This window comes from Pteropus vampyrus, unplaced genomic scaffold (assembly GCF_000151845.1).
Source record: "Pteropus vampyrus isolate Shadow unplaced genomic scaffold, Pvam_2.0 Scaffold816, whole genome shotgun sequence".
Taxonomy (NCBI): Eukaryota; Metazoa; Chordata; class Mammalia; order Chiroptera; family Pteropodidae; genus Pteropus; species Pteropus vampyrus.
Window position 1 is genome coordinate 191,683 of NW_011889597.1, and position 19,077 is coordinate 210,759.

Below are 19,077 nucleotides of genomic sequence, written 5' to 3' on the forward strand. Positions count from 1 at the left end.
TATTTCTCAGCCGAGAAGAAGCCAATGTAGAGGATGAACTGAAGATGCAGAAGGAAAATGCAGAAAGAAATGAGACTCTTTGGGAGATATGAGGGAACAGGTTCAAGGATATAGGTGGAAGGGTCGATTTTTTAAAGAATATTTTATTTATTACTGTCAGTTAAAACACTTTCTACCTTTGTTCCTCTTTTCTTTTTTATATTTTTAACTCAACTTTGAAATGGGTGATGCATTAACATGATTCAAACATTAACACGATTCAAATTTCTTAAAGGTACAAAAGGGAATACACTAAAAAGTCTTGTCCAACAGTGGGACAAAGATATAATGGCCACCATAAGGAGAAGGTATCTTAAGACCAACAAACAAAGCAGGCAACTCTAGAATATAAAAGAAGTTATTATAGGATAATTTACTTACAAATACGTAGGGTCAGAGTAGACAAATGACCCAGCATTTCTGTGCAGATTATTCTCTGCTAACGTGCCCATTACAGTGCTTTTTTTATAGTATAACTCAGGTACTGATGATTGATAAGATGAAGTATGCAGTATCTGCCAGGGGCCCTAACTCCTGGTGGCCTTGTGAAAGATGATGGTTCATAATTGATATTGTAACCAGTTTGGTATTGATCTTGGCCGTCATGCCATTTCAGTCATTACTAACAAAAATATTTATGGCTACATTTTAAGGAACGCAGATAATCATCAACTAGAAGGCTTTGGTATACTTTGCTAAGGCCGTTAAGGTTGGTCAAAGGTCACACACAGCATGAAAACTCGGGGATACAAAGATGGATTGGTTTTGTTTACATCAACATACATAGTCTTCCACTACCACTCCCAGCTTTCTAATTCTTCTTCCCAAAGACAACCAAATTCATGAGCTTCTTGTGTAGCCTTTTCAGAGATATTTTATGCATATACAAGCAAAACAGTACATATATTGTTCTCCCTTTTTTAAAAAACACAAATGGAGGCATTTAATACACACCATTCTTACTCATAGACACAGAGAATAAACTGATGGTTGCCAGATGGGAGGGGGTTTGGAGGATGGGTGAAAAAGGGGAAGAGATGAAGAAGTACAAATCAGCAGTCACAAGACAGTCACGGGGATGTAAAGTACAGTGTAGAGAATATAGTCAATGACATTGTAATAACTATGGATGGTACCGGGTGGGTACTAGATTTATTGGGGATTACTTCATAAATTATATAAATGTCTAACCATTATGCTGAATACCTGAAACTAATGTAACAGTGAATGTCAACTGTAACTGAAAATAAATAAATACACATCATTCTTGCTTTTGCTTTTTTTTTTTTTTTAACCTAACAATGTATGTTGGAAATCTTTCCAGAATAAGCACAGAAAGTGTTTCCTCTTTTTTCTGACTATGTTGTATTTCAATCTCCTATTAATGAGAACAATATTACTGGCAATTATAAACCTTGCTGAAGTGCTTTGTTTAGTACATCAAACTGTGAAATGTCCACAGGTTAAATTCCCAGAATTGGAAAAATTGATTCAAAAAGTATGTACAACAGAACATTTCAGTCTATATTATGAGAAGCAGAAAAACATTGCAGTTAAGAGCTAAGAGCTCTAGTCTGCTTAAATCCCAGCTTCATCATTGACCAGTTCTAGGCCTTGAGCAAATCCTTCTGTCTGTTTCCTCATCTGTAAAATGGGGATAGTAATAATAATAGCACCCACCTTATAGAGTATTATAAGGATTAAATGAGATAGTATGTGTAATACATAGCGAGTGTTCAATAAAGTTATTATTCTTTTGCCAAATTGTTAGAGGGTTTGATTAGAAACAGGAGAAACAATTTTTTGCCTCTAAGGTTGAAGGAAAGGAAGTGATATAATGGAAATTAAGGGAAATTGAATTTAATGGTCTCAGATTCTTTAATTAAAAGGCGAGATTACCTGCCGAGCATGCAAAGAATGGGGTTGAGAATGGAGCTCGAAGTTTGGAGGAGCGGTTGAAGTAGAATAAGGGTGACAAACTTTGGATTTGAGGAGATGAGGGAACTGTGAGGATGGGATGTTGGCTGATCGACCCCCATGGACTCTAAAGTCATGCTGGATGAAAGCAGGATGGAAAAGAAGGATGTGAGCCTGTGCCCAAATCTTAAAATGAATCTTAAATGAAAATGAGCAACAGTAAGTAATTGCAATAACAAACGTTTGAAACTGCAAAGGAGAAAGAATCTGTACTCAAAGGTGGATGAGTGATGGTCTGGAGGCTGTGGGGAGTGCAGAGAATGTCGACTCCATTGCCTAACCCGGACATTAGGTGTTTTTATTCAAAAGAACAGCAGGGAAAGGGCTGACCTCATAGAAGAGTCCAGTTTAGGTAAGGCAGGAGGTTGAGAGCATATTCTATAGCTAGATAAGGAAAATATGGAAATACGCTTGTTCTAGAAAGAGAGAATACCAGAGAAGTCAAGGGAAAAGAAAAGGTTTTGGAGAGAGGGAGAGAAGCAGTTTGAGGATGGGTGGCATAGAAGAATCATGAAGCAAGATGGGGATGGGAATAAGTGAGGATACAGGGAACTCTGAGCTAATGGTAAAGTCCCTGTTTTGAGAAGCTGATGAAAGCTATGGATCCTCTCTCCAGAAAAATATGTATTTATAGATTCATGTAAATTTTGCACACAATCTCAAGAAGGTCACAAACTCCCGAGGCACCTAACTTTTTTAAGTAAACTTTTTATTGAAATATAACATACATACAAATTGATGTTCAGCTCAAAGTGAATATACTTGTATTACCAGCAACCATATCAACAAGCAAAACATTACCTGCTCCCCAGAAGCCACCACATGAGTCCTCTTTCAGTTATTAACCACCCTCAAGGGTAACCACTATCCTGACACCTATAACCACAGATTAGCTTTATCTGTTTTTAAACATATATATGTTAAAGAGTGTTCAGATCAGCACTATTTGTAATAATCCCAAACTAGGGGAAAAAAACAATATTTATGCATCATAGAATGGATAAACTGTCATACTTTGCACAGTGGAATACTATACAGAGATGAGAATGAATGAACTGCAACTACATGCACCAATATGGTTGAACCTCACAATATAGTTATACAGCATACATTCTTATGAGCCTGGTTTCTTCACTCAATATTATGTTTGTGAGGCTCATCCGTGTCGGTGCATGTAGTTGCAGTTCATTCATTCTCATCTCTGTATTGTATTCCGCTGTGTAAAGTATGACAATTTATCCATTCTACGATGCATAAATATTGTTTTTTTCCCCTAGTTTGGGATTATTACAAATAGTGCTGATCTGAACACCCTTTCTCATGCCTTTTGGTGAATATAAATACATATTCTGTTGGTTATATACCTAAGAACGAAGTTGAAGATTTAGTAGATAATGGGGCTTATGTTTTAGACAAGGAACAAGGGAAATAGAGGTCCAAGGGAAGTGGAATTCATCCAAGCTTTCCATCTCAATTCTAGTATAAAATTACACAGGACGTTTTGCTTCAATCATTTACCAACGTTAAGAATGAAATAAAATCACAACAGTCATAGACTTGATGGGTAAGGAGATTCTTTGAAAAGATTAATAAAACTCCTGACAAGTCAAAAAAATATATATACCCGAGGTTTCCTCCAGCACACAGGCAAGAGCATGGCAGCCACCCCCTCCAGCGACTGGCTCGTGGCCACCCAGGACTGCTACCTGTGCCACCTGAGTTCCACTTCGAGGAACAGCTCCTGTGGAAGTGCCGAGTACCCTGGGGAAGCCATCCCCAACACCCTGGCCTCCCCAAGGCTGACCCAGGTCACTGGCGGGAGAGATGCTTTTTCCAGAAGTCCACTCTCCTATTCGTGGCCACAGTGTTGGAGTCCCCAGAGCACTCGCCGTCTCCCTGGGCCTGCAGCAGCGTGATCACCTGTACCTGGCTCGGCAAGCTACAAGAAGTCAGCTTGGTGTCCAGCCCAGCAAAGCCAACGCTGGGCCACCATCCTGAGTGGCCACCAGCAGCCACCAGACTTCCAGAGGCACTAAGCTCTTTAGAGCCCCTTTCCCTACTCCCTCCCTACCTTCATAGACTAGGCAGGCTGCAGCCAGCAGAAGCAGTTAGGTTCCTTAATATCAAAACAGCAAAACACCTAATAGGAACTTGAGAGAGCCTCACTCTTTACAAGCCTAGCAACACGCTAGCCTTCCTGACACCCTGTAACTGTGTGCTTTGCACCGAATGGAAAATAAACAACGAGAAGCCAGCAAATAAATGAATAAACAAATAAATAAATAAAATGTCCCAAATAATTCTAATGTATATCAAATTTTGGGAAACATTTGGCTCTTTGATTTTGAAAATAATTAATTGATTGGTATATGGCAATATTTATTGATTTGTCCTATGATTTCAGATGATTATATACGGGCAGAAAATAAAAATGTCGCACAAACTCACACACAATTCATATTTCTCTACCAGTTGATTGACCCCACTTAGGACCCTGTCCGGATCACAGGACTCAGGACTCCCCCGTTTCATCTTTCTGTCAAACCTGACACAAGATCTCTTCACCCAGTCTACCCTAGCACTGATAGCAGATTTATCCTCCTAAAACATCGCTGTTCCCCTGTCACTCCACTGCTACAGAATTGTAAATAGCTTCTCATCCTCCCTAGCCATCCATTTCACAGCTCCAGAGCCTGATTCGGGCTGTCAGATCTTATTCCTCAGGGATCCCCCACAGCTCACGCCCTTTGTGTGTCCAGTCAGAACCATCAGCATTCCACACACATCAGGCCCCTCCGGCCTCCACATACTTGACTCGGCTGCTGTCGGTCCCTTCCAGTGTCCTTCTTCCTCCACTCCCCACACACTGCCTACTAGTCCTAACTTTTTTCAAGGCCTACCGTAAATCCCCTTTCTTTCATTAAGGCTTCTCTGACTACCCCAACCTATACCTCTGATCTTAAATGGTCCTAAAAGTCTGAACTATATTTGAACATGTGGAATAGTGGGCAATCAGACAGTCTGGCATACAAGGCCTTTCTGGCTCATCTTCATCATGATGTCCCTATCTGCCACCTTCCTACCTAATTTCAGCAGCTCTCGCACCAGTCTGTACTCCAAAGTATAGACACTGGCAGGTCACCCCCAGAGAGGGGCAGAACATCCATCTCCCTCCTTTGTGATTTTCACTCCGTGAGTCCTGGTTGCCTGTCTGAGGTCCCACCTCTTCTATGATGACTGACACCAGGGATGTCACCTCCTTGTGGCTGTGACTTTATCTCGTAATATTAAATCATTGGTAAATGTTGATTGAGCCCCTGAAGGCTGTTTGTCAGGAATATCAACTAATAAGAGCTCAAAAACACTAAGAAGCCATTTTGGTATAATAATGATAACAGTAAATAATGAATGAGCACTTACTTCATGACAGACGGTGCTTTTACATGCATGATCTCATCGAATCATGACAACTCTGAGAAGTAGAGTCCATTATTATTCCCAATAACAGAGGAGGAAACTGAAATTTAAAAAGGTTAACATAAAATTATCATATGACCCAGTAATTCCACTCCTACATATATATCCAAAAGAACTGAAAACAGGTACTCAAACAGATACTTGTATACCCATATTCATAGCAGCATTATTTTCAGTAGCCAAACGGTGAAAACAACCTAAGTACCCATCAACTAATGAATGGATAAACAAGAAGTGGTATATCCATACAGTGGAATATTATTCAGTCATAAAAAAGAATGAAGTTCTGATATCTGCTACAACATAGATAAACCTCAAAAACATCATACTAGGTAAAATAAGCCAGACACAAAAAATATTGTATGATTCCACTTATGTGAAATAGACATATTCATAGAGACACAGTAGATTAGAAGTTACCAGAAGCTGCGGGGAGGGGAAAATGGGAAATTACTGCTTAGTGGGTGCAGTTTCTGTTTCGGATGATGGAAAAGTTTTTAAAGTAGATAGCAGTGATGGTTTGGACAACATTGTGAGTATATTTAATGCTACTTAACACTTTAAAACAGTTAAAATGGTAAATTTTGTGTTGTGTATATTATAACATAACAAAACGAATATTTTGAAAAACATCAAATAGCTGGAAAGTGGTTAAGCTAGGACCTGAATCCAAACCTATCTTACTCTAGGGCCTATGCTCTCAACCCTCGGGCCTCACTGCCTCTGGAAAGAGCAGCAAAACATGACATCTGGGTTCTTGTCGTCCGTGTCTTATGTGACCTTATACAAGCCTGACCTTTTAAGGCCTCACTTTGCTCAGCTGTTACATAAGACAAAATACCTTTGACAGCCCCTACTGGTTGCAACCTTCCTGACAATCATCTATCTATTGATTTTGATTTTACAACACTGAATGCCCCCAACGTGATCCCTGACCCAGATACCATTTGCTTCTGGCACACTCTGGGGACGGGACGGGGAACCAACTGTCCTCTCATGACTTGCCCCTCCCTTAGGGATTTGCCCTGGAGTTGAGCCAGCCCTTGAGGAGTCTTCTACTCCCCCTTCTTTTCCCCATTCTGGCTGTACTCCAGGATAAATTTCCACAAGGCAAGAGATAACACAGTCAAGGTGAAGATCAGGGCAGGTCTTAAAAAGGCTTCCTTGTGTCCTAGAGCGGCTGCAGCAATTCCCCACCACAGCTGTCTGTCCTGTCTGCAGGCACCCAGCCACCATGTGGGGGCTCTTGGCTGTCTTGCTGCTCATCCTAGCCTATTTCTTTCAGCCCAAAGTAAAGCGCCCTGGTGCTAAGTACCCCAAGAGCCTCCCATCTCTGCCCTTGGTGGGCAGCTTGCCGTTCCTCCCTAGACATGGCCATCCACACTTGAATTTCTTCAAGCTACAGGAAAAATATGGCCCCATCTATTCCTTTCGTATGGGTAGCAAGACTGTAGTGATGATTGGCCACCACCAGCTAGCCAAGGAGGTGCTTATCAAGAAGGGCAAGGAATTCTCTGGACGGCCCCAAGTGGTAAGTATTGCCCATCATCCTTCCTCTCTCACTGTCCCCCAGGGTTGTTCAGTTCTTTGGCCAAGACCATGCCTAGAATGACCCTTCAAGCTCCAACAACCTGTAATCCTTCCCCAAAACAGACTAGCAGGGCTATGGGTGGGGAGCGATCCCTCAAGGCTCCATCTGGCCTCTAAACTAGGCAGGAAGAATTAAAGAGAGACCTCATATTCTGGGCTGCCTAGGAGGTGGAGTAGGGTGGGAGCTGTGGCCTAAGGGGGTCAGGGTTCCTCACTCCTGTCATCTCACCCCTGAACTGGATGATGATCTCTCTAAGCTCAGACTTCCCTAATTAGATGACATAGTGCATATAAAGACCTTAGCCTGGTATCCAGTGCATTAGTGCTCGATTAATAGTTCTATTATTCTTCTATTATTCTTCATGTAAAAATGGGGATAGTAATTATTGCCCTCTCTGGGGGGCGGGGAGGAGGGTGGCGGTGGGTGCTGTTTCTCTGGAACGATCCCAAGCTGCTGCAGCTCACAGGGGACTGACCCATGGTAGCATTTTGAGGATGAAGATGTACTATCCTTCTGAGCTTTTGGTGGTACTCCTAGGAAATGTGAGGGGCTAGCTATCCAGGAACAGCACCAACACCCCATCCTAGTACCCTGCTGCTGGGCACTACCCTAAACACCCCAGGCAGGGCCCCCCAGCCACTCATCGTTGATCAAGCCAAGGGTTGACTTGTTTTTACTGACCAGTCAGCCAGATTTGCTGGCCAACTACCTCCTTCTCAACTACACTGAGCTCTTTCCAGTGCAAAGAGGAAAAGGCTAGTCAGCTGGGGATTGCAGGTCAGGGAAGAGAACAGGAGAAGCTTGAGACCTGTATGCTTTTTGGGGTGCCTCTGGGAAGAGGTGGCTTGGCCTAAGTTCAGACTAAGTGGACATCTGCACTCTCCAGATGTGGCCCTGGGTGGGCGCACAGCCTTGCAATGGCAGGGCAAACAAAAAGGAGATGAGCTGCTGTGCCTTTAGCATTCCCCCACAGGGCCCAGGGAAAGGCGGAGGTCTGGGAAGTCCTCAGTCTCTGCAAGTCCCCACCCCCATTCCTGACCCTAGGACAGGCACAATTCAGAGAGCTTATCCCATCCACAGCTGCCCTCCTCTGGTCAGAAACCGATGAGAAAAGAGAGGCCCGGAGTCAATTAGTCATTGAAATTGAACCCCAGAACCCCTGCATTGTAATTCAGGCTTCTTTCTTTCTTCACACTGTCTCTCTGATGGAATTGGGAGTAGAGGAGCCTTTGGCCCTGCCCTACCAAGGCCTTACAGTCATGGTGGAGTGGAACAGGGATGCCCCACAAGGAGGCCAGCATGGCAGGTAGCTTCCTTCTCCCTCAGGAAGGGAGAATGGGTGTAGGACGCCCGGGGCAAGGGAAGGTAGACGGTGTCTGATTCCTACAGCCTTTCCTGCTCTCCAAAGACAACTCTAGACATCCTGTCAGACAACCAAAAGGGCGTTGCCTTTGCTGACCATAGTGCCGCCTGGCAGCTGCATCGGAAGCTGGTGCTGGCCACCTTTGCCCTGTTCAAGGATGGCAACCAGAGGCTAGAGAAAATCAGTAAGTGCCCAGCTGGCTTCTCAGCTCTGGAGGGAGAAGCGGGTTGGGTAGGGAGGGGAGAGGGGTTATGGACGGCTCAATCTAGCGTTTTCTTGGCTACTGTTGCCATCTAGTGGCCATCTACTATATGTCCCTGGCTCAGATGGAACTGGTGGAGAGGGGGTGAAGGTACTGCTTAATTCTCCAGCCTCATGTCCCTCTCTTCCCTCAGTATGTCAGGAAATCAGTTCATTTTGTGATTTCCTGGCCACCCAGAATGGACAGTCCATAGATTTTTCCATGCATCTCTTCCTGGCGGTGACCAACATAATCTCTTTGATCTGCTTCAATACCTCATATAAGAAGGAGCATCCTATGCTGAAGATCATATATTCATACAATGAAGACATCATGGATGCTCTGGGCAAGGACCATGTAGTAGACATATTCTCTTTTTTGAAGGTGAGGACAAGACTGGGCTCCACCTTTAGATCCGAGCAGACCCTAACAGTGTCTCCAATTCTTTCTTCTTAATGACCAGCTCCAGACCCACCTTTTTCCTGACCACCTCGGCCACAGTGACCTCTGCCTCCTCTGACTCTTAAAAGCTGCCACTTCTCTACATAAATAGGTTTAGCTTTTAATCATGTATTTTATATTCACAACAACGGCTCTCTATTTACTAATTGCCATGTGCCGGTATTGAGCACTATATATGCATTAATCATGGCATTCCACTTGGAGACAGGTTTTATTATCCCCATGCAGATGAGAAAATAGCCTTTGAGAAGTTAAGAAACTTCTCTAAGCCTTCAGACGCAAGTCTATCTTACTCTTAAGGGCTGGGCACACTGCAGAGTCTGCTAAGCGAAACCTCAATCAGTGCTCGATGTTTGATTAAATGAGGAGGAGAAAGTGGAGACCACTCCCTTCTCCCTTGTTTGAAATTCTCCTAGTTGTCATTGGTGGTCTCATTCTGTGTTCCCATCTTGCCTTCCATTTTGGCTGAAGGTTAGGGTTGGGGTGGGAACCCTCCAGAAGGCTAGGATTTGGCCCCGGGAGGGATTCTGGTAGCTGTAGAAGCAAAATGGAAGAGGAATGGACTTGATATTCTTTCTACTTTCCAGATTTTCCCCAACAACAGCCTGAAAAAGATGAGGGCTTGTGTTAAAAAGCGAAATGAAATGTTCACTGAAATCTATAAAAAACTTAAGGTAGGTGATGGAGTAGAAGAGATTATGAGTTGGGTTAAAAGCATTAGTGTGCGGCTGGGTATGAGAGCAGGGTTAGGGTCCGTTATGAACACCATAAGATGTTCAGTGCCCAGCAGAGAGCCTGGCACATAGTAGTTGCTCAATACAAACTGACTTCACTAATGAATATGGGTTGGAAGTGAGGAGTTGGAGAGGATCCTAGAAAGAACCCATCCACCCCCAAAATTTAAAGAGGATCTAGCACTGCCTCATCTCTTAAGCTCATAAGTTCTGCCTAGACTCACTCCACGCCCTCACTTCCAAGCGGAAGAAGCCTTTGTATCTCCAGTCTGGGATGGAAGTATGGCAAGGTGTTACAGATAAAGCTCTTTCCTTATCACTGTTTCCCAACCTTGCCCAACCAGGAGAATTTCAGCAGCGACTCTATCAATAGCCTGGCGGACGTACTGATCCAAGCCCAGATGAACTTAGACAATAACGCTGCTGGCCCAGACCAGGATCCAGAGATAATTTCAGATCGACACATTTTTGCAACCATAGGAGACATCTTCGGGGCCGGTACAGAAACCACAACCTCTGTGGTGAAGTGGACTGTGGCCTTCCTGCTACACTATCCTCAGGTAGGCTTCTCCTTACTCCAGTCTTCCCAACCACTCTTGACCCCAGCCAGACCCACCTTTAGCCCCAAAGAGAAGGAGAGGCAATACCCCCGGGCCTTTTATGCAGGATGGCTGGACTACCCATGCGGTTGTTGGTTCTGGCCCTAGCACGGAGCGGCCCCATCTTTTGCAAAGAAAGCCTGGGATGCAGAGCCACCACTGGGAAGAGGCTGGGCCAGCTCTTCTAAGCCCATGCCTCTCTCAGGCTTAAGCACTCTGGGCACATCTACCCTTCTCTGGCCTGCAGTTGCAGAAGAAGATCCAGGAGGAGATTGACCAGAATGTAGGTTTCAGTCGCACACCAACTATCAGTGACCGGAACCAACTCGTCCTGCTGGAGGCCACCATCCGAGAGGTGCTTCGCATTCGGCCCGTGGCAGCTACGCTCCTCCCACACAAGGCTCTCGTTGACTCCAGGTGTGCCTTCCTTCCCAATAACGTCCAGCCCTATGATGCATTCGACATTGCTTGCCAGCCCACCTCGCTTCTCCTCCACGCCCCCACACCCCCAGCTTGCTGGTCAGCCTACAGTCAACCACTGACTATCAATCATCCTACCCATGACCCTATTGATCAATGTACCCACCACCCACTAACACTCGGTGACTAATCCACAGATCTACCTGACTTCCCTCAGAAGCTGCCTGCTGTCCTGGACACTTGTGGTCTGGGAGGAAAGACTGCTGCTCACAACACACACATTGCACCAGCTCAAAATGCATTCCCACATGCCCCGGCAAGCACAAATGCCCACGTTCAAAAGTGCTGATACATAAGTGTGTGTCGGGACGGGAGGACTGAAGAAGGGCTGGATTCATTTTGAATCTGGCGGAAGCTGAGGAAAAGATGAGGAAGTGGGCATGAGGGAGTAAAGAGCTCTTTTCCCCAGGGCAGGGGACTATGGAGGCTTAGGACCGAGCAGGTAGGGAGGACGATATCCCAGACCCCTTTCCCTCTTCCTCTCTGGGGCAGCATTGGCGAGTTTACCATTGACAAGGGAACAAATGTTGTCGTCAATATATGGGCACTGCATCACAATGAGAAAGAGTGGCACCAGCCTGACCAGTTCATGCCCGGTAAGTCCATTTTCTGTCCTGCTCTCAGCCTGCTCTCTGTGCTCTGCCACTCCAGCGCCACCGCCCCTCTGCCCAGCTGACAATTAGAAAACTCCTGGCCCCAACTACATGGACCTGTTGACACCCCCATCCTACCCTAGACTTACCCAAACTCTTCACAGCTGGGTTTCCTACTTTCTCCTTCCACCAACTGCAAATCTCCTCTAAGAAGCCCTCTAGGCATATATCTCACATTAAATTGGCCCCCTCTCCCTTGGATGGTAGCATTTTTATCTGTTGATACTGCTTCCTTTCTATCCTTCCTGAATATTTCATTTCCTCTGTGTGATCAAGGGCTACATGACAGCAGGGCCATGTCTCTCCTCAGACTAGGGTTTCCCCAAGTAAGGCTGCCTACCTCCTTAGACTGGGGCTCCTCAGTCAGGGAAAAGGCACTCCTCCACCTCCTTTGGCCTTGGCCCCTGCCTGATGTCTCCTTATGTCCACAGAGCGCTTCCTGGACCCCACAGGGAGCCAGCTCATCTCGCCATCGTTAAGCTACATGCCCTTTGGAGCAGGACCCCGCTCCTGCATAGGTGAGAATCTGGCCCGCCAGGTGCTCTTCCTCTTCATGTCTTGGCTGCTGCAGAGGTTCGACCTGGAGATCCCGGATGATGGGAAGCTGCCCTCCCTGGAGGGCGATCCCAATTTGATCTTTCTGATCGACTCTTACAAAGTGAAGGTTAAAATGCGCCAGGCCTGGAGGGAAGCCCAGGTTGAGGATAGCACCTAGAAGCTGTACCTAGCACTCCACCCTGTGTGGCTACCCCACCCTCCCCCACCATTCCCCTGCCCACCCCGCCTTCTTCTCTACCCTGCAGCCCCCAACAGTGATATGCATAAATTAAAGTTTTTCTTCAGAAGGTCCCTGAGTGGCTCATTCCTTTAATTTGTTCACTCATTCTTTCAACAAATATTTTATTGAGCGCCTCCTATGTGCCATTCACTGTCCCTGGACACTCACGCTCCCTGGTCTCCTCAAGCTGACATTTCTAGTGACAGCTGACAAATAACTAAGCATTTCAGAGACTCATAAGTATTTTGAAGTCAATTTTACTAGGTGATGGTGAATTGAGAAGAGAATGGCAGAGGTGCGGGGGGGGCTCACTGTAAACCATTGATTGGGGAGGTGTAAACCCTGGAAAGTGTCCCGTGCTGAGGGGGCAGCAGGTGAGAATTTCTCAAGGTGGGAGAAGTCAGTGTGGCTGGAGCAGCTCCTAGCAAATGAAGGGGAGAGTGGTCCCTGATGAGGTCATATTGAAGATAGCGGCCGGGTCCCACGGAGCCTTTGAAATGAGCAGGAAGGAATCTAGGTTTTCGTTCCAAGTGTGATTGAAAGTCATTGGAGGGTTTAAACATGTAAGTTCTGGCATATACTTTTAAAAGATCACCCTAGTTGCCGAGTGGAGATTGGTCTGTAGAGGGATGAGAGTGAGGACGGGGAGGAAGAGGTGGTTGTGCTGGTCCAGGAGAGCAAGATAATGGTGGCTCAGACCCTGGTGACAACAGCGGAGAAGGCGAGAAGTGGTGGAACTGAGTTTATATTTTGAGAGTGGAGCAATGGATCTTTGCTTTGATCAAACGGGCATTGCTGCATGTACCTCAGCGGTTCGGCTTCGGGGGAATGTGCGTAATCCACAAACTCAACCGACCACTGCCCATCCCTCTTGTCTTGGTCCCCAAACACTGGCAGGTCTCCTTTTCCTCATCCTGTCCTGATGTAAATAAACACTGCCAGGAAAGGGCTTCCACAGTGGCCTTCGGGCTCTGGCCCTGCTCCCCTGCCAACCCCAGGAAGTTGATAATGCTGGAACCCAGACATCTTCAAGCCTTGAAACCAGCATCTTTAAACCTTGGTCACTGGCCAGCCTGCAAATGAAAGCTGTCCCAAGATCCCCTGGGAGAAACTGACCCTACCCTTTAGCCTGGAGAGAGGCCCCAACCCCAGCTCCCTGGCGCCAGCCAGACCAGGGTCAGATTATCAACACCCTGTCCTTCCCTTCTGACTGGAGGAGGGTTCTGGAAGGCTGAAATCCTGCGCGGCAAGTTCTCAGACAGAAGAATCAAGAGAGGCTCGGAAAGGAGGGAGGGACAAGGTTCTTCCTTCAAAGAACGTGGTTAGTCCAGTGGCAGTAGGTCATTCTCTACCGTTCCCACTCCCAACTCAGTCCTAGCCTTCACTGGCCAAGGACCCTGGGACCTTGCTAAGGAGCCCATAGGAGAGTTTGTGGACAGCTGTGGCTGACCCCAGCCCCCATCACATGCAGCCTGGAGAGATGAAGACACCACAGTGAGCCGACGAGAAAAGGTTAATTAAATTGGAGATGGTCCCTCTCCTGGGTTCGTCTGCCTCATCGCTGGCTGCTGTTCTAATGCCAAGCTACCTGCAGCTCAAAGCAGAGCAGAGCAGACCGGCCAGAGAGAGCGAAGTATTCCAAATTTGCTCAGAATTTTAAAAGCACTTCGCAGACTAATGATGAACAGATAAATAATTAGTGGAGGGGCTGTTTCTCTTTTAGAAGCAGTGATTGAGTGTAACTGGGATGGAAACATATATTCTCTAACTATTAAATCAGATCATTGAATGGCCGGGAAATGAGACTAATCTTCATATTGAAAATGACAAAAAGGAGAGGCAGTGAAGGGAGAGGGGTGACTTGCACCGAGTCACACAGCTACTTACACACAGCTACTTAGCAGGAGGGCTGGGACCAGAACCCAAGACTTCAGTGATGCAGGATGAGGAGTCAGACGTGCTTTCCCACGTGTCCCGTGTCCGTGCAGAAAGGCTCTCAGGTGTCTGGCTGGGGAGAGTCCAAGGCTGAGTGTCCTTTCAGAAAAAGACTTCATGAACTCTGACTCCTGCTGAACTGCCTGTCCCCTGCCTGGAAGGCCTTTTCTCAGTGGCTTAAATCCTCCTCCAGAACATATCTCAAGACTCCCAGCCCATCATGATTGCCCCCTTTTGGCACTCAGCTTCTGTTCCTTGGTACTGAATCCCACATGCATCTGAGTACCTGCCTGGGTTTACATGGATGAGGTGTCCCCAAGGGACACCAGTCACCCCTATATCTCTGGAGTTTAAGACTGAGCCTCATTATGTTCTTCATTCTGAACACCAGTACCTGACAAGTAGGTTAGCCACACAGGAGAACTGAATCAAGTGCTCCAAATCACTTGGCTAATTGGTTCAGTGATATACTCCATCCCCTTATGCAGAAGCCTAGATCTCTGGATAAACTGGAAGGTTTTCACCAAGATCCCACAGTCACCTTTTGTGCCTCAAACGCCCTCAACCATGATGTGATGGTAAATAAGTGTTGAACAAACAGTCTTCTGGTGCTGTGGTGGGGAATAGCTCTGATTTGCAGTTTTTGCTGATTGCAATGACATAAACTCTCTCATCATGACTGATTTCAAGCCACCGATGTGATGCCACCGACCACAGAGTCGGGAAGAGATGCATAGTAGCATTATGTTATTCACCTTACATTATTTGGTAAATACCATTTCCTACAGCTCGTATAATTCCGGAAAATTTAATCAGCTCTCGTGAGCTATATGACTTGGCCCTTCTAGCAGAATCGGGCTGCCCCGTTCTTCAGAAGAGCAGGGCCCCAGAGTCCTCATTCTGAAGGGAGGGGACCGCTTCCCTGGCAACTTTGGTGCGTAGAGTAGGGGTGAGTGAGTGTGTCAATGTCCTGGTCGGCCTCTGGTGGCCACAAAATCCGAAGCAAATGAGGAGTACCCTCTCCAGTCACGCTCACAGGTATAAACACCCAGCTCTGGAGGACAGGAATCCAATCACAGAGTGGGGGCGGGAGAGGACTGGACGAGGAGGCCACGAACACCCAGGTTCTAGGCTCCAGATCTCCCGGTTTCCTAACTCCGGGTCTTAGGCCCACTGCTAGCTTCTTGAAGCCCAGTTTCCTCATTTGTAAAGTGGAGGCAACTTACCACACGTCCTGCCCATTATCTGAGGCTCTGGTGAGGATGCAAAGCAGAAAGGGCTGTGTGAGCAGGGGAGTGCCACACTGACGGGAGCCACAGAAGATAAGCGGGTGGGCTTTGGAGGCGAGTTGGTTCAGTGTCGTCATTTACAGACCTAACGACCACGGCAACTTACTGGCCTTAAACCCAGTTTTATCACCTGTAATATGGGCAGCCGAGGTGTGCACAGAAATAGTATCACCAGCCGCAGAGTGTTGCTGAGGATCAAATATGGACAGACCTAGGCAACGTGTTCAGTGCCTTGACGAACAGTGGCTCTATTACCATTGCTTATATCTGGATCTGCACACACACAAAAATCTTTCTCTAAGGATACTATACAAACATCCCAAAGGCCACCAACTTGGTTAGGAGGAGTGGGTGTGTTCAGAAAGGCCCACCGAGGACAGGACCTCCAGGAACTGACTCAAGCAGCTCCAGATGGCCCTGCCTGCTGCCGCCTCCTTCACCCCTAGAGCCGAGCAGGCTTGCTTGCAGCCGTGGAGTGGGCAGAGAGCCGGGAGACAAACTTTTCCTGGTTCCCACACCGAGGGTGTTTTGTAACATTTTCCAGAGGGGTTGGGTTTCTTAAGCCTTCTTGCTGAGATGTGCAATGGAACGCTAGACCGTGGTGAGGGGCAGGCTTATGCAAAGTGAGCAGCAACTTCAGATCAGACAAAAACCCTCTTCTCCCACTCCAAGCCATCCAAAGCTCTCTCTCCCCTCAGAGAAACAGCAAAACACTCTTGCAAGGAAAAGATACAAAGACAACGCAGAGATTTACCTCTTGAGACTGTGTTTCTAAGGGGTTAAACCTCCCTGTGAATGGGAACACTGAGGGGCCCCTACCACCTGTCCCTGGTGGGAGGCCATTTCAGCACTGAGGGGCTCTGGTAGGCAAAGCTCGGCTAGGTGTGGGGGGCCTTTGGGGTCTTATGACAAGGGAGGAGGGTGAAAGGGGATACTGAGAAAACGATGTCAGGTTCACCTTTCACCACGCTACTCGCCTGCTCAATACACCTTCCTCTGGTTCCTTCTCACCTTTGAAAACAAAAGTTCTCCAAGTGATACCAACATCGCAACCGTCACTACAACTAGTTAATTGCATGGGCTTTGAAGTCAATTGATGCGGGTTCAAATCCTGCCTCTATCGGTTATTAGCTGTGTGATCTTGGACAAGTTAGTTAATTCTGAATGCCTAAGTAGGAATAATTACAGTTCTCACCTCAAAGGCCTGTTCTGAGGCTGAAATGAAAAAATGCAGGTAAGGTCCTTACATAAGAACCAGCATGGTGTAAATTAGTCGACAAATGAAACAATAGAGACAAATTATTTTTTGTTACCGGCTTACCTCTCCAGCTTCATCTCCTGTCATTTTCCAGAATGCAATTATCTAGAAAGATTAGATTGCTCACAGGTTTAGACGTGACACCCACACTCTCCAGTTTTAGGCCTCCCATGCTTTTTTCTGCTTTTCAGGACCCAGTACACAGTAAGCACTCAATAATCTACAAAATGAACATTTGCCTAGAATTCTTTTTCTACCTTTCTTCATCTGGTAAGCTCAATTTAGAGGTCCCTGTTCCAGCACAGCTGCCCTGAACACCCGGGTGGGCTACATTCCTTCACAGCATCCTGTGCACACATGCTTCACGGTACTTACTATGTGCTACTAAAATTGTTTACGTTCCTTTCTTCCTTTCTAGACCATTAGCTCTTCTAAAGAGGAGCCCAGTCTAAAGCATATTTGCATTCCCCATGCCTAGCACATGATAGGTGCTCGATAAATGCTCGACTCTTAAGTATTAAGGCCAGTTACTCGCCCCCAGGCTGGAAACCTGGATCCCAAACACCTCCCAGGATCCACTGCCCTTTACAGTAGGTTCAATCAGGTTTCCAGCAGGTTCATCCAACAGTCAGCCAAACCTATTTCTCGCTCCTCCTCCTGAGTCAAACCCTGTTTTTATACCTTCCTCCTCAGCTGAAAACAGAGAAAACTGGAGAATAGAATGTTTCCTGAAATTCTTGTGTATATCAAAGCTACTCCGGTTCATGCTTCAGAGCATTGGTACTGTCTCCACTTGAACTTGGTCACCTAGGGCAATAGAGACTGAGAAATATGAACTCAGGGACCCAGGGGCCTGGGCAGTGAGGGGGGCCCTACATACCTGGGTTTCAAGGGTATGTGCAGACTGACATGCAGCCTGTTAGAGTTGTATGTTTCTATGCCACTCAATTAAAGGTGGCAGGGATGATGTACTCCCTCACTTCCTCCCTGTGGTTTTAGAACAGAACTGTCTCTAGATGTTAATGTGGATCCACTGAGGTTGCTTGGAGGAGCCCAACAGTTTAGAAGGAACTAGGCAGCAACCATCCCCAAAGGGCCAGTACTGCATCCTCTGGCCCCGGGTCAAAGATGGGGTGGGGACATGTCTGGCTTACACTGGACTCTTAGAAACAATAGTGCTGACTGCAGGATAAACCCAGAGGCAAGTGAAGACAATGCTCTCTGCCAGCATCTCCACTGGCCTATTAGTGAACGCTCCACTTGGGGAGGCAGGAACCCCTTCCGCAGGGCTCCACGTCGCCCCATCTTGCCCACCTGCAAGCTGCCCACAAAGAGGTCTTGCTGTGTTGAGGTGAAGGCTATTCCTTCCCTTCAAAGAGGGACTTACACCCCACTCAGAGTTCTAAGAGGATGGCCTTACGAAGAGAGTAAAATGACAATGAATCTGAGGAATTGTCCCATGATGGCAGATGTTGGTACAGCGGTGGTTTAAGTCAGTTCTGAGGTTCCTGGCTGGCAGGTAAGACCTCCAACTACCTCCCATGATCCCTCAAGAGTCTCTTCATTTGTACTGTTCACCGCATCTCAATCTACGTCATACTGCTAGTTGACTATTTCACATGGGTGTGTTTTGTCTTCCTAACTATAATTTAGCTTCTAGAGGACAGGGATCTTGTCACATATTTTCACGTTCTCCTTAGGCTCCAGCACAGTGCTTGCTGGGCACCCAGTAAGAGACTAATACTTTTCTTGCCTATTAAATTCCAAGGCTAAGCACCCATCCACATTTCCATCACATCATTATGAGAGATTTCAGAGTGCTTGCTTCCTCTTGAATTTGTTTTAGCTTCGAGGTATCTGATAAAACTTGCTTCTGTTTTGGGGGGGTCTGATTTTAACATATTTATGGGGCTTTACAGAGTATTCCAATGTCAGACACGTTTCCCTTGGAAGGGCAAGGGTTTTGGGGAAATTCCTCAGAACAAAGTGTGGCCTGAGCGGCAGCATTACCCGGCTTGCCCTTGGCCTTGCGGCTCCTGCTTGGCGCAGGAGCCTGTCTGTCCTTGGCTGCTGTGTGACTTATCTCAGCCTCTGTGTGGTGAAGGTTAAAGTGCTTGTGGTTAAGAATCTTGAGGTGGGAATCCCTGAAGTCTGAGGTAGAGGTAAAAGGAAAAAAATGCTTCAAGAAAAAAAGCACAGTA

At 46.5% G+C, this 19,077-nt stretch overlaps 1 protein-coding gene and 1 pseudogene across 1 annotated transcript; both read left to right on the forward strand.

The window, feature by feature from the left end:
- Positions 1-3,671: 3,671 nt before the first annotated feature.
- On the forward strand, positions 3,672-4,014 carry LOC105309651 (annotated as a pseudogene).
- A 2,713-nt stretch (positions 4,015-6,727) lies between these two features.
- On the forward strand, positions 6,728-12,331 carry LOC105309652 (steroid 17-alpha-hydroxylase/17,20 lyase). Its single transcript, XM_011385815.1, has 8 exons — positions 6,728-7,024; positions 8,493-8,631; positions 8,843-9,072; positions 9,738-9,824; positions 10,229-10,444; positions 10,731-10,900; positions 11,456-11,559; positions 12,048-12,331. The coding sequence occupies exons 1-8, from the start codon at positions 6,728-6,730 to the stop codon at positions 12,329-12,331; spliced, it is 1,527 nt and encodes a 508-aa protein (XP_011384117.1).
- The last annotated feature ends 6,746 nt before the right edge of the window (positions 12,332-19,077 follow it).